Below are 15,911 nucleotides of genomic sequence, written 5' to 3'. Positions count from 1 at the left end.
TAGCTTTTATACTTCCTACCCACCTTATAAGCTGCAGCCGTCCTTACTGCAGCCAACAAATTTTAAGCAAGCCGCATCAAACTTCTGCCATAAGCCACACTCACAGCCTTCAGCTGCGGTTAATAGTCCGGCTAAAAGTCTATTTTGAGCAGATACTTCTATGTCTAAAATCAACATTTAACATATAATTTCCATTTTATAAATAAGGAACAATGTACTATTTTGCTTTTTACTAAGTAACTTTTAAAACTGTTTGTTGGAATCATTTTTAATATTATTTTGCATGGAAAAGGATTTGAAGTTTCGCCAAACTTTTATCAATATCCGGACCTTTTCAAATACATTATTACATATTTGACTAATAATTCATTTTGATAAAATTTTCTAATCTGATTTCAATAAACATTTGAAAACCTTTATTAATTTCAAATTCACAAATTCACAAATTTTCTAAAATAGCGAAGCTACTCTTTAAGAATCATGTCTGCACGTCCATCAGTGCAAATCGCTATAGGGAAAATGCGATTTTCTCTGCTGCTATATAAGATAGATTGCTGATTGATTTTGTGAGATTCTCCTTTCCACAGAGCATCCAGTATACAATTTCTTTTGTTTGTCGGTCATTTTATAAAAGTCATATACATATTTTCATGAAATTTTCGGATCAGTAATATTTGACATTATATAATTTCACATAAAACACTTGAAATAAAATCACTTCACGTAAAGGTACATTTGCCATAAAGGTACACTTCACATAAAAACGTTTCACATGAAGGTACATTTGGCATAAAGGTACATTTCACATAAAGGTACATTTCACATAAAGGTACATTTCACATAAAGGTACATTTCACATAAAGGTACATTTCACATAAAGGTACATTTCACATAAAGGTACATTTCACGTAAAGGTACATTTCACATAAAGGTACATTTCACGTAAAGGTACATTTCACATAAAGGTACATTTCACACAAAGATACATTTCACATAAAAAAATTTCTCATTACAGAATTTTTCACATAAAAACGTTTCACATAAAGATACATTTGTCATAAATTATATTTGTCATGAACACATTTGTCATGGGTACCAGTTTAAAACTTTGGGTACCAGAATGAAACGTTTTATTTTTGTAAAATATATGTCAAATGTTTTTATGGGAAATGTACCTTTATGTTAATTGCATCTTTATGGCAAATGTACCTTTATGGCAAATGTACCTTAATTAGAAATGTACCTTTATGCCAAATATACCTTTATGTGAAATGTACCTTTGTGTGAAACGGTTTTTTTTGGGTAGTTTACCCATATGTAAAATATACATTTTGCTAAAAAATTTTTATCTGAAATGTATCTTTATGCCAAATATACCTTTATGTGAAATGTTTTTATGTGAAATGTATCTTATGTGAGATGTATCTTATGTGAAATGTATCTTTATGTGAAGTGTACCTTTATGTAAAACGTACCTTTATGTAAAACGTAACTTTATGTGAAATGTACCTTTTTGCCAAGTGTACCTTTATGCCAAGTGTACCTTTATGCCAAATGTAATTTTATGTCAAATGTTCCTTTATGTCAAATGTACCTTTATGTGAAGTGTACCTTTATGTGAAATGAGTTTATGTGAAGTGTACCTTTATGTGAAATGAGTTTATGTCAAATGATACTTTGTGAAATGTTTTATGTGAAATGAATTTATGTGGAGTGATTTTATGTCAAATATTACTGATCTGAAATTTTCATTTTTTCTGTCTTTAATTTTTCTTTCTCCTTCATTTTCTTTTCTTTTTGATGACCTGCATAGAACATTTACTCTACAATTCACTATGTCCGTTGGTCAATCCATTATTAATTGTGCTTCTTTTCTTATGATTGTTGTTTTTTGTATTTTGTGCTGCTCTTTGATCTATTTATACCTCATTAAAATATATACAAAATAGGACTGTATATTTCAAATATGATTAAATTTTAGGTGATCCAAGGAGGACTGTCCGTGCCAATTCTTTGTACACAGCAACCTACACATCTATAGGTATAGTTAGCTTTATATATTATGAGGAAAAGGTTGTCTACAGACAAAAACCGGCGTAAATCTATTGATTTTAAGATATGATTTAAAGAATATTTTGCAATGTATATTTACACATGATTTTTCAGTATGGCTGAGATCCTGTCTTATCTGGCGGATTTTAATCGGTCTCGAAGCCATATTGGAAATATCTTTCAACAATTATACGAGAAAATAACTTTTTACATAGTATTAACTAATTAAGATTATATTAAGATATTTATAATTGGACCAAAATGAAATAAAATATCCATTCACTTTTTATTTCCGTCTGAAAAAGAAGTTTGATAAGTACATAGAAATATGGATCTACTGCAGTTAACGGTGAAATGTTAAAAAATAAATGAAGGCAGCTAACGGCTAAACGGTGGAACTTATTGATTATGCTCGCACACAGTTATGACTGACGAACGAAGGCCTATTAATAATCTTGATTATCTCGTAGTGCACAAAATTGCTCGAAAAAAGACTTCGTGTTTTTCTTCAATGAAGCTTTCCCTGTGCACAAATGGATCTCATCAGTTCTAGATTATTTATAGGGCTTCTTATGCCGCCTGAGACGTGGTGAGGGCTGACATGGACGTTCAGCCGATTGGCAGCAAGCAGCCTTTAACGTTTATATTTTTTTGTAAGATAATTGTTACGAGGACTTGCACTAGATCCGAAACTATTATTAAATAGTATAAAAAGAAACCTTTCTTATTTCATGTAGGGTGTCCTTCAATTTTGTGATAAAATTAGACAGATGAAATTATAATTTCCAGTAAAATATCATTAATGAATTTAACAGACAAAACTTATTTAAAACCGTACAAATAGTTTAAAAACTTCGTTTGTAATGACTCTTTTTATAGAGTAGATGAACCTTATATAGCTTTTATCATAAATTCAGTAACAAAATACAAGGAAGAAAAAGGCTCTAATATATTGGAACCAAAGTGTCATGAACACATCTCTTATTCGATGAATTAAAAACCTGAGACATTACTTAAATGGTGATGAGTTGGTATAAACGTTTCCATAAGAAAAATTACATAAATGGTAAACTTGTTTATTGTAATTGGGGGTCAATTATCATATCCCCACTAGAATAGTTATTTCTCGCATCGTATTATAAACGGCTTTCCGCGGATATAGAATGTACAATTAAAAGATTAAAACTAGTTTTTAGCCCCGAGGTGCCGGAGGCACCGGCTAAAAAAACTGGTTTTAATCTTTTGATTGTACATTCTTATATTCGTAGAAAGCTGGATATAATACGATGCTAGACATAGTTTTTTCGTATGGATGAGAACCGGTTCCTATCCACCGGATTCGAATGAATACGAGAAAATAATTTACTGCAATCCCCTTACAACTATTTATTTAGGTGACATGTCTCCATTAAATCGGCGCAGGGGCTCCAGGATCCTGCCACAGAATAATACAGGACTTCCACCTCCAGTGCAGGTCAGAAAAATATCAGGGATTGAGGGGACATGTGGATGTTTATTACATTAGTCCCAAAGATTTGAAATGACGTTTATTATTCATTGGCTCTCTGGGGACTTATTGAATTTTAATTGGTTGGTTTATTTAGTTGAGTTTTGAAACGTTTCAACCGCTAATTTTAATCTACAAAAGGGGCAGTTTTGTTTATCATAATTTGGGATGTACATCAATTTATCAATCATTGTCTTATTCATTTAGATCCCTGGTAAAAATGTCTTAAATTCAACCAGGGAGGGGTATTTCATTCAAGGAAAAATTATATTGCCTTTCCATTAGTCAATAGATTGTTACGAAAGCCGAATGCACAACATTCTCTTAATAAATTATATCAATTAGGGGGTTTAAAAAGGAATACTCTAAAATATATGTTTAGGGAGGTGTTGAAAGTTTACCTACATTTTTTTGTATTTAGCAAAGAAAGATGTCCCGTATCCGCACAAACTCTGTGAGTATCCTGAATGATGATGGTGATGACATCATTGCAACTTCTTTTGGTCCTGTTCTCCTTCCCGATGCTCCAACCAGGTACATTTTTTTGTCCCTTAAATGGGACTATGAACTAATGAGAGCAAGCAATGTTGAGCAACGTTTTTAGTAAATAAACTAGGTTTCTGATAATAAAAGACCATTGTTTGATGAGGAAAAAGATTGATTTGGATGAGGAGCGAATTTAGTTGAAAAATTATCGAGAGTATCTCAAAAACATCCTCGAATGCTGTAAAAAGCAAATATACATCATTCAAACTATCCACCCTATTTAGCAAACCTAATTTCTTTTTAAAATCTTTAATCTATGTTATTTTTTGTTTGTTTCTATAATGTCTAAAAACGCTGATCATTGATTGATTGATTAGCCATAGTTTCTTAGGGTTTGGGCCTAAGTAGTCATGGAGTAGGCTGAGACACTTTTGTCTAGCCACTAGGGCTATCAAACTCCACGTTCAAGCACATTATGACTTGATGCTGATCATTGGTGTTTACAGATCTAAATTATAGAACAGCATGGATTATAAAAGTAAAAATTTGTTTTTTTTATCTGAACTTCATTTTTTAAAATAAAATGAAAGGGTATCTAAATTTTTCTAAGATTTATTCTTATAAATTTTCGTCATTATTCTAGAAATATATTTATTTTCTTTGCTGATCTGCATATTTAGAAATAAATCTTTAGAAATACATTTTTGTGGATATTTGATTTCAAAAGAAATGTTGAAAACATATGTTCTGAGTTCAACAAAAAAAAGTATTTGGTTAAAATCTATTCTAAATAATTTTAAAATGTAAGGCCAAGCTTTTCAGTGATTAGGGTCTACTCGTTTGACCGTATAGTTAAGCCAGCCTTCTTCGAAATCTAAAAATATCTTTAATTGTTTAATTTCAGAAATCGTGACTGGATCCTCGGATGGTTTCTTGCTATTATTAGGGATATAATAAACACAAAAACAAAGTTTCGATTATATTTTCTCGTATTCATTCGAATCCGGTGGATAGGAACCGGTTCTCATTAATACGAAAAAACTATGTCTAGCATCTTATTATATCTAGCTTTCTACGAATATAAAAATGTACAATCATAAGATTAAAACCAGTTTTTTTAGCCCGTGCCGTCGGCACCTCGGGGCTAAAAAACTGGTTTTAATCTTATAATTGTACATTCTATATCCGCGGAAAGCCGTTTATAATACGATAAAGGAAATAACTATTATTGGTTCATCCATTTTAGGAGCGAAGTTACACTATATTTAACTTTGTCTGTCCGTCAGTCAGTAAAGCTGTAGAGGATTTTAACTGCTGGTGTTTCCATTCATTTTGTATTATGGCTTCGTTTTTTATTGATGATGCCATCTTTGTTTGTATTTTTTAACTTTTATTTTACCATTAAAAAATGACATTTTATTCTGTAAATTGCAACATTTTATAATTCAATTCATGTTGTCTAAATGATTATATTTAAAAGTTAGAAAAGTTAAAAGCAAATAAGATGTAGATGGATGAAGTACAAATATATAAAAAATACTAAGTCTACATTCATATCTAATGTTTTGTTTTTCATGAACCCTGGTAATGTATTCATAATTTATGTAGGTTGTTATGTTATTATGCTATTAGTGTCAATTAATGCAATAAAAAAACAGTCAAAACAAGTCTGTAATATACCTCACCATTCGAATAAAGGAATCACATACTTTTTTACTTTTAAATGTGAATGATCTACCCCCCCCCCCCCTTTTTAAAGGTACCCAAAGTTTTTTAATGACGCATAAGATAGCGTTATTATCCAATTTTGGGTACCTTTGTCATTAACATTTCATTGTCTCCTCCCTACCTGGACGGTGTGTTTATTATAATCAATATTCAGCGGTGTGCTCTTCACTGCCAATAATTTCTTTGTCAAATATTTGAATCTGGATGCGCTAGAGATGCTTTTAATCAGGTAAAACAACATTTATTATTACAAAGTAAAAGAATGCATTTTCACCTTTATTGCAAATTTTGAACACATGATTAGATTTCATAATTGAGATATAAGAAAGTCTAAAATATGAATAGCCTTCGGGCAGGGGCGTCCAAGCTTTTTTCATTTGGTGGGGGGGGGGGGGTAATCCTTATATCATCGAGGTAATTTTTTTGTTTGAGGGGTGTAGGGTAAAAATTGAAAATCCAGAATTTTGGGGGGTAATCACCCCTTTAACCCCCCCCCCTTGGACGTCTTTGCCTTCGGGCCCATTATATTGTTTTTAAATCAATTATAGGTGTTGTTAAATTAAACTTTTATTAAAGATTTCAAATTCACAGGGATAAGGGATAGGAAACCTGGCCATAAATTAGGTCTCGGCCTGGTTTTGAAAGGGATCATGCAACTTTTACCATTTGCCTAATTTAATGACCTTACTGGCGGACGGCTCATATTGGCTACCGCTCTAAACCAATAGTGTTCTGTGATTTGGGCTTGTTTTGTATCAACCAATCACCAATAGTGTTCTGTGATTGGTTGATACAAAACAAGCCCAAATCACAGATGGCGGAAATTTTAGAAGCAGACAATTATAGAAAAAATAATGATTTCGTCTGCTACGAAAAAATAAATATAAATGGTGTTAGATCACATTAGTTTAATTATTAAATCTGCTTAGAGTTAAACATTAAAAAAGGGCCACATAGAAAAAACAAAAATAACGGGATTATTTTTTTGGAAAGAAGGTAGCTACGAATTTTCATTTGGTAGTTTATAAGTTAGATGTTGTATTTTGAATTTTAAAAATTTAGTACGGAAATGATACAACACCTTTACCCTAATTTTTGTACAATACAACACAGTACAGATATATCATTACATTATATCCAGTATAGTATCCAAAGAACTTGATAGAATGTTACCCAAGTGCATATTTATTTATTTATTTTTAATTTTAATTAGCAAGGAAATTTTCAAATAAAATTTTTACTCATTAATAAAAATGCAAATAATACAAACTAAAATCTGTCTGAGGGAAACCCAACGATAGCTTTCTGACAGTTCAAATTACCAAAGTAAAAGATAAAAAAATTGGGAGATAAAAAACTTCATTTTAACAAAAGCCATTAATATATAGGTTTATAAAAAGTTATGTTTTTTACTTTAAACTAGCTACCTGAATTTGATTCTATACTTTATCTACACACACACACACAGCTTTTTCATTAGCATTTTATACGAACCACTGCGCTATCCCAAAACTGGTTTATTAGGCTAGAAATAGGCCAAGGCTTGAAATAGGCCTGAAATAATATTTTCCTACGTTTCCCATCCCTTATCCCTGCAAATTCACAATTGTCTAAACTTCTATGGCGAATTCTTTTCTCCTTCACTTGTCAAACATTAGAGTAAAACAATGGAGTGGGAAGGGGTTAAACAACTGTATTTCCCTATCCCAATGTCCTTATGCCGACTCTCAATTGGGTCTTTTAAAATCAACCAATGGTGTCAGGAATATTAACAGTCATGTAGCAAAAAACAATTTGCTAGCAGACGAAAAAGGTTATTGGAAATGAGGGGGAAGTTATTTCTATATACATTATAAATCTATACTTTAGATCTGTCTGTCAAACAAGGATTTGAAAAGAGATTTTCTTGCTTCCACAATATAAATAAATTTGAGGTTATTGGAGTTTATTTTAAATGTTATGTTTTTAGGTCATTCCTGCAGGCATTCATAGTGCTGATAGGCATTATAACCTCCAGAACACCTCTACTCCCAGCTTCAATAAAGGTACAGAAGTTTTAGCATAGTTTTATTTAAGTACTTGGATGTCCGCCTAACTATATAAGTTTCTAAAGTTTCGTGCTTCGATTTTCATTTTACAATCTGTGGAAAACTTAGATTCAAAATAGAACTTTTATTGTGATCTATTTATTGATATAGTTATGTCTTTCAGCTTCTGTCAAAAATATGAAAATAACATTTTCTGAATATTAGAAAACAAAGTTAATATTTATTTGACATAAAAATGTCAGTTAGAACAGTTATGGTAGTTTTGTATAATTATCGCAGCGTATGTACAGTTTTTCGCGGATAGCAAAATGAAAAATTTAAATTCCAGTTTGTTGGCCCCGAGGGGTCGAAGGCCCTGGCCAACAAAGGACGAATAAACACTATGATTAATTTTATCTATCGTGGAAATATTCAAATATACAAAAATGTGGAATACATTTGTAGTAAAGCTTAAACTGGTTTTGATCCAGCGGAAATGATTTGTTTTTAGGTAGCTAAACAGAAAAATGTTCCAAAAAATCCTTGAATATAAAATATCTTTCCATGAATTGAAATTGAATTTTGTTTATTTTTATTTAAGGCTAGGTTAATGAAAAGTTTTTTTTTATATCAAATTTGATAACGGGCGTGGGGTTGTTATGGTATTACAGTAAAACAGGGAGAAAGGGTTAAATAAAGTTGTATCTTCCCATCGCAGTGTCCTTGTCCCGTCTGTCAATTGGGTCATTGAAAATCAACCAATGGTGTCGTTTATATTAACACAGCAAAGTATAGTAGTGGAAAACAATTTTGTAGCAGACGAGAAAGGTCATTGAAAAAGGGAGGGAGGTAGATATCTGTTTATAGATCTATACTATAGATCTGTTTTTTTGTGGCCAAGACATATAGGTCTGAATTAAGTCTTCATATATGGGCTGTCCCATAGTGGAAGAATAAATACGCACTTTCTTAGTAGACTTAATTCTATGAATGTACAAAAACAAACATATGATTAATTTAATGTGCTTCTATTTTAACTTTTTACGTATAACAGAAAATTTTAATTCAAGCCTAAAACTAAATTAATAAAAAATGAATGTTTCTATTCTACAATTCAGTTAATTTTATTGAAAATTTTTAACATTTTTTCTAAATATGATTTGATAGAAAAAATTGTTTTGTTTTCAAGTACAAGGGCTGAGTTTTAAATCAATAACATTCAAATAGATTGGAAAATATTTTTGTCACCACAAAATTGGAAAAACTTCTACTGATTGAAATATTTAAATGCTTTGTAAAGAGCCAAATATTTTAAGGAAGTTCTTAAAATATGCATCTGTCATTAAGTTGTTCCTTATTTAGACAATTAGTGAAGCTACTCTATAATTCAACATGTCTGTCAGTCCGTCAGTCCGTCAATCCGTATTGGTATGGTGAAATGTATTTTCTCAACTTTAATTTATAAGGATAAATGGTTGATTTTTTTCGGAAAAAAAGATTTTCTATACCAATCAAACATCCAGTATGTAATTTACTTTGTCCGTCGGTCTATCAGTCATTCTACAAAATAAAATAAAAATAAAATAAAAATAATGTCGTCAAATGTTATTAAAAGGTCTAACTTTCATAAATGAGGAATTTCTGATACATTTGCATAACAGTTATTAGAGGCTTTAGAGTGAGGGCACATGGGGATAGGTAAATAAATAGTAATAAAGTTCTACCTTCATGATCTTTACCAAGATATTTTTGGCAAGGACTCCAGTTTGGCTTGTAGAAAAAATTAAATGAATTTTTAGAGGTCAACGTTAAATCATTCTTTTATGATTAGAACTCAAAAGGGGTAGTTTCACGAAATGCATTTGAACTTAATTTAGTGAACCGCATATTTTTTGCTAGTTAATTGGTTTAACTATATTTATATAGCATATATTTAAAAGAATTTCAATTTTCTACTACGTAGTTTTGAAAATATCAAGACTTGAAAATCGTCTTTTTGTAATATATGCAATTTAAAAACACGATTTTCAAGTCTTGATATTTTAAAAACTACGGGGTAGAAAATTGAAATTCTTTCAAATATATGCCATATAAATGTAGTTTAACCCATTAACTAGCAAAAAATATGCGGTTCACTAAATCAAGTTCAAATGCCTTTCGTGAAACTAACAGGTTTTAGCATATTAAATCATATTAGGTAGTGTATACAAATTATATTTTTTAAAATAAATTATCATTTTAATTTTAGGACAGAATCTTGGTCATCCTGCAAGGTCTTCTCAGTGGTGGCAGAGTTTTTCTACAGGTAATACTTATATAAGCTTACCAACTTGTTTATCATTTTTAAATAAATGTCTCTTTTATAGTCCCTTTCGTGGCAACACCCCTTAAGGGGCGATTCGTCGTATTTTTAAAATGGCTTTTGATAGGTTATTGTAGGTTAGGTTATATTGGGTTATCGTTAGGTGATTGCCCCGTGTGGTTAGGCAATTGGCCCCGCAGGATTATAGCTCACAGCAGGGGCTAGAAATAGGAGAAAACCTACTGTCAAAAAAACAAGAATCGCCCCTTAAGGTGCGTTGCCATTAAATGAACTATACCCCAAATGTCATGTGTAGTGTAGCTTATTTGAATGTTTGTAGATTAAAGATGTCTTATTATTGTAAGCTAGGATTTAAACTGCAAATGTACTTTGTAGCTTAAGGATAGAACACAGCAAGATTATTAATCTCCACCTAAATTTCAAATTTAATATCTTCCTTATAAATGGTTCAAACATTCTTTTACTATAGGTAGATCATTTGAGACCAGCGAGTGTATTTCTGAAATTAACTTTCCTTAATTTGTAATAAAAATACCTCTATTTTAAGACTCTAATTCTTCTAATTTTCTTTAACAGACTAAATAATGAAAATTATAATTGTAGATTAATTAAACTTAATTAAAATTAGGGTTGGGTCGGATATTTTAACTATCCGGCCGGATACTGGATATTGAAACTATCTGGATACCGGTTATCCGGCTGATTTCTAATGCCGGATATCCGTTTATCCGGCCGGATTTCCAGCAATATGCCGGATATCCGACGATGGACAGATACCCGGCCGGGTACCGAATATCCGGCTGTTTTCTAATGCTAAAAAGTATCCTGCCCAACCCTATTTGAAATTAATATTATTTAGTTTGCCTGCCTTTCCTTCATGCCTCTGGGAGACGCCTTGACGTTGGTATTCACAGAACCTCTCTGGACAATTATCCTCTCTAAGATTGTTCTCAAGATTGATATAGGAATGTCATTTATTATTCAGGGATTTTAAGTGATAAGACAATGACGATGAATAGGTCTTTTAACTCCAATGATATTCAACAAAATTAATCGTGCTTTAAATAAAATTATTGGTTAGGTAAAAAGTTTGGCTTCTTAAATTAGTTGCATGAAGTGCATTTCAGAAAAATGATTTCAATTATAAGTGTCAAATATACCATCAAACATATATAATTTTGTATTACAATAAATAGTAAACAATAAGATATCAATAAATTAGTCGTCATGCTGTTTTTTTTGTGTGAAAATAAGCCAGCTATACAAATTGCAAAAATCACAAAAATATTAGGTAAGTCTTGATATTTTTAAAACTATGTGGTAGAAAATTGAAATATTTCAAAAATATGCTCTATAAATTTAGTTTAAACCAGGGTTCGGAAGCCGCGCCTCAGCCGCGCATAAGCCTCAGTTTTAAACCTGCTTGTGAGCAGAAAAAGAAATTTCAGAAAGAAGGATTGTCTGCTTAAGAGACAGTTTTATACATCTAGCTGAATTTTAGGTACACCGACAAACGTCCTACTACGACAAACGTCCTACTACGACAAACGTCCTACTACGACAAACGTCCTACGCGACAAACGTCCTAAGCGACAAACGTCCTACTGCGACAAACGTCCTACTGCGACAAACGTCCTACTGTGACATCTCTTTAGTAAAACGTCCTAAAAATTTTCAAAAATTATGAAATAAAAAAAATCTTCCAAATTTAAGGACAAAATCCTCTAATTGTAAGAATACTTATCAATATAAAAATTCAAAATGGCGATAAAACACAGGAAAATAATCTTTAACTGAAATTTATTTTTTGAATAACTTTAACCATAGGCTAAATTTTAAAAATCTGTCCGACAGTTTTCCCAAAGTCTGTGTTGGCTATCAAATGGTATAGTTTCGAACCCGATACATCCTTGCATTACAAAATTCGACCTTTAAATTTTTAGGACGTTTTACTTAAGAGATGTCGCAGTAGGACGTTTGTCGCTTAGGACGTTTGTCGCGTAGGACGTTTGTCGTAGTAGGACGTTTGTCGCGGTAGGACGTTTGTCGGTGTACCGAATTTTATAGTGATAAAATGACGATTTCACTGAGGCTTACCTGCGGCTTACGCGCGGCTTCCGATCCCTGGTTTAAACCATTGACCAGGAAAAAATATAAGGTTCACTAAATTCATGTTCAAATGCATTTCGTGCAACACCCCTTTGATTTAAATTCCTTGATTTATTTACAGGAAATTTTACTTGCTGAAAGTCATTCTTAAATTATAATGTGACTTTTCTATAAAAATAAACAAATAAAATAAATAGATTTTCACACAAGCAATAACCGTATTACTAATTATATTCTACTGTACATTATTTTTTCTATAAAAGTAAAATCACGTCGTGAGAGAGAGAGTGCTTGTGTAAGCAATTCTAAAATCGAATTTGTTACATTCAAGAAATTGAATCGTTGAAATAGAATCCATGAAAATTGAATTTTAAGAAAAGAGCGAAACAGTATTTTTAAACCATAAAATTACATATATATCATCGCAATCATTTATAAAACGATTATTGTACATGTATATTTACAATTACAGAAAATTATCGATAGATACTTGGAATGGCCCTTGATAACTTCAACAAAATCCTTTAGAGTATCATATTTTGAATTTTAACAATGGTGGTTTACGTTTTTTTCTAGCATAAATTAATATATATAATAAACAATGTAAAGGGATAGTTGCATGAAGTGCTTTTAAGAAGTTTAATTGCAAGCATATGTAACAAGAATACCATCTAACATATATAATTTTGTATAACAATAATTAGCAATCAATTATTGCACCAAAATAGTAGTCCTGCTGTTTTTGTGAAATCAGGTCAGCATATATGCAAAAAATTAGGTTTTTAAGTATTGATATTTTAAAACTACCTAGTATAAAATTAAAATTCTTTCAAATATCCTACAGAAGTTTAAACTATTGAACAGAAAAAAATATTCAGTTTACTAAATTCAAGTTTAATTGCACTTCGTGCAACTACCCATTGGATATTCTTCATAGAGAAAAAAATAAAAGAGAGGAATCGAAGCAACTAGAAGACGAAAATAGGCAGTGGGCCTAGAGGCCTACTTAGCGCTGTTGCCGCGCTAAAATTTATTGCTATTCCACTACTTTTCAAATGGGAGGATTAAAAATTATTTTAAAAAATATTTGTTTACTTTTTACTATTTCCATATTTAGGGCAAGAATATTAGATTAGATATTTTCGTTTTAATGTTTTAATTAAAAATTACATAGAATTTTATTTTTATTTAAAAAAATTTGTTCATGAAAGATGAATCCTTCTATTTCTAAAAAGGGGGAAATTTTTTTCATAATGAACATTCAGCTGATTCTGACCGCCCACGGCTGTTTGCTAAATATCGCTTTTCTTTTTATTCACATTATTATTTATGATTGACTTACAAAAAGCCCTGGGCGGTTTTTGATTTTCGTCTGCTTCTAAATTTAGGGATGGGGAAGTAGTATTTTACCATGAAAAAGGGGTGAGTATTCATCCTCTTATCCTTTTTCCTTATGATATTCTTTTATGTTCCTTATGTCAAAAAAAAATAATGGTTATTTATCGCATCGTATTATAGACAGCTTTCCGAAGATATAAAATTGAAAAATTATAAGTTAACAAATTATAAGTTAATGTTGATAGAAAACTAGTTATATTATTATACGATACATGATTTTTCAATATTGCTGAGAACCGGTTCTAATCCACCAAAGTAATAGTGAAAAAATGAATAAAAAGATTTGCTATTGGAAAAACATTATCTTTTTGTCAATGTAACAGTAAACTGAAAATTTTCCATGCAATACACAGAAATGCAATACAATTTGTCTTCTTAAATTAGGTTTATTTTAACAGGTTTTTTAGAATTTTTTCAATCCTTTTCCTTGTGTTTTTTATTTAAAAGTTTGAAAAATGTTAGTAGAAGAATTTGTAACCTTGAATATATTTAATTTAGCTAACAATAAAAAATAGAAATTAATAATGTAAAGAAACACACATTTTAAAATGTAGCTCATGTACAAATATTGACTCGTCAGAGATGGGAAAAAAACAGGTTTTTTTAAAAAAGATCAAACCAGTGTGGTTTATTTGGTTTAAACCGGTTTTTATTGGTTTTTATTAATAAAAACCAGGTTTTTTTGTTTTTTTAAATAATTTTTTTGTTTTTTTTAATAATATCCAAATTAAAGTATTCTAATTTAGTATAAAGGGGTAGTTTCACGAAATGCATTTGAACTTAATTTAGTGAACCGCATATTTTATCCTGGTTAAATGGTTAAACTACATTTATATGGCATATATTTGAAAAAATTTCAATTTTCTACCACATAGTTTTTGAAATATCAAGACTTGAAAATCGTCGTTTTAAATTGCATATATCACAAAAAGACAATTTTCAGGTCTTGATATTTTAAAAACTACGTGGTAGAAAATTGAATTTATTTCAAATATATGCTATTTAAATGTAGTTTACCCCATTAACTAAGAAAAAATATGCGGTTCACTAAATTAAGTTCAAATGCATTTCGTGAAACTACCCCTTTAGTATAAAGATTTAAACTATTAAAAGAATTTTGAATTAGGTATTTATGTTTTTGACTGTATTTTTTACATTATAAAAAGACTAGCGGCTAGGCCCCTAGAGGCCTCTAGGGGCACTTGAGGAGGAGAGAGTCGAATTTAATAATTGAATTTTTTATTTTATATTTTGTAAGAAAAAGTAAAAAAAATTTTTTTTTTGGGGTGGGCGAACATTTTTTTTTTTTTTTGGGGGGGGGGGTTGCCCCCCCCCTCATTTTTAAATTTAGTTAAAAAGTTTAAAAAAAAAAATTTTCGGATGGGGGGTTGGGGGTGTCCCACCCCCTAAGAAAATAGTTATAAACCTTCCCGGGACCTATGAGAAGCTACCCTGTTAAGGAGAACCCAATCGGTTCAGCGGTTAGCGAGATCCTTTGGTACAAACATACAAACACAAAAACACACATACAAACATCCTGTTACTTTATTATAAGGATATAACTGGAAAGATAGGCCTTTGTATTAAAAAAACCATTTAAACCATCCCACCTTGGTTTTTTTTTGGTTTTTTTAGCTTTTTTTTTGGTTTAAACCACTTGATTAAAACCACGTGGTTTTTATTTTGCCATCCCTGCTGACCGTAATAAATCCTACAGAATTGCATATGTAGGCTACAACTACATCTCATTGTATAGTTCTCTTTTATTTCAAATGTTGTTGAAGCTAACCCCTGAATCGATACAGTTCTCCTTTACAGTGTAGCTTCTCGTAGGTCTGTAGAAGATTTATAGCAATTTTTGGGAGGGTACCAATTCCTTCCTGTTTTCCTAAATAAATTTTTTTACCCCAAACCACCTAAAGTGCCCCTAGAGTTATCTAGTTGCGCAGCCGCTAGTCCTAGTTGAATTTAAATAATGACATGACCAACAGGGTGGTGGAAAAGTATTTTTGGTCTGTTCCTGATCTCTGGAATGGTTCTCTGCATCCAGCCACCTTTCATCTTTCCTCCAGAGGTAAAGTTTTATGTAACTAAAATAACCTAACCTGACCTATAATTAAACACAAACAAAACCACGCATCTTATGTTTGATATATTCGTTAAAGAGGGGGGGGGGGGGGTGGTCTCTGCTTCACTAGGCACTTTAAAGGAAACCTTCTAAAGGAATTGTTTTCTCTCACACTTTACATATTTCTTTTTTTCTTACCCACCTAAAGGGTGT

At 31.2% G+C, this 15,911-nt stretch overlaps 1 protein-coding gene across 2 annotated transcripts in view; it reads left to right on the top strand.

Moving 5' to 3' along the window:
• The window catches only part of LOC145324900 (solute carrier family 35 member G1-like), a 37,249-nt gene that overhangs the window by 1,622 nt on the left and 19,716 nt on the right, over positions 1-15,911 (top strand). The window contains exons 3-11 of one of the 2 annotated variants that reach the window (XM_080167648.1): positions 1,982-2,041; positions 3,447-3,526; positions 3,981-4,093; positions 4,950-4,988; positions 5,925-6,002; positions 7,743-7,818; positions 10,049-10,105; positions 10,983-11,090; positions 15,624-15,704. In XM_080167648.1, coding sequence (XP_080023774.1) covers positions 1,982-2,041; positions 3,447-3,526; positions 3,981-4,093; positions 4,950-4,988; positions 5,925-6,002; positions 7,743-7,818; positions 10,049-10,105; positions 10,983-11,090; positions 15,624-15,704 — 692 coding nt within the window. Of the gene's footprint in view, positions 1-1,981; positions 2,042-3,446; positions 3,527-3,980; positions 4,094-4,949; positions 4,992-5,924; positions 6,003-7,742; positions 7,819-10,048; positions 10,106-10,982; positions 11,091-15,623; positions 15,705-15,911 lie in introns of both variants that reach the window. The other variant, XM_080167649.1, reaches the window with a different exon arrangement.

The sequence above is a fragment of the Acartia tonsa genome, chromosome 7 (genome assembly GCF_053477335.1).
Source record: "Acartia tonsa isolate MP-2025a chromosome 7, ASM5347733v1, whole genome shotgun sequence".
Lineage (NCBI taxonomy): Eukaryota > Metazoa > Arthropoda > Copepoda > Calanoida > Acartiidae > Acartia > Acartia tonsa.
Note: the sequence above shows the minus strand (reverse complement) of the source record. Positions and strands in the feature narration are given on the sequence as shown.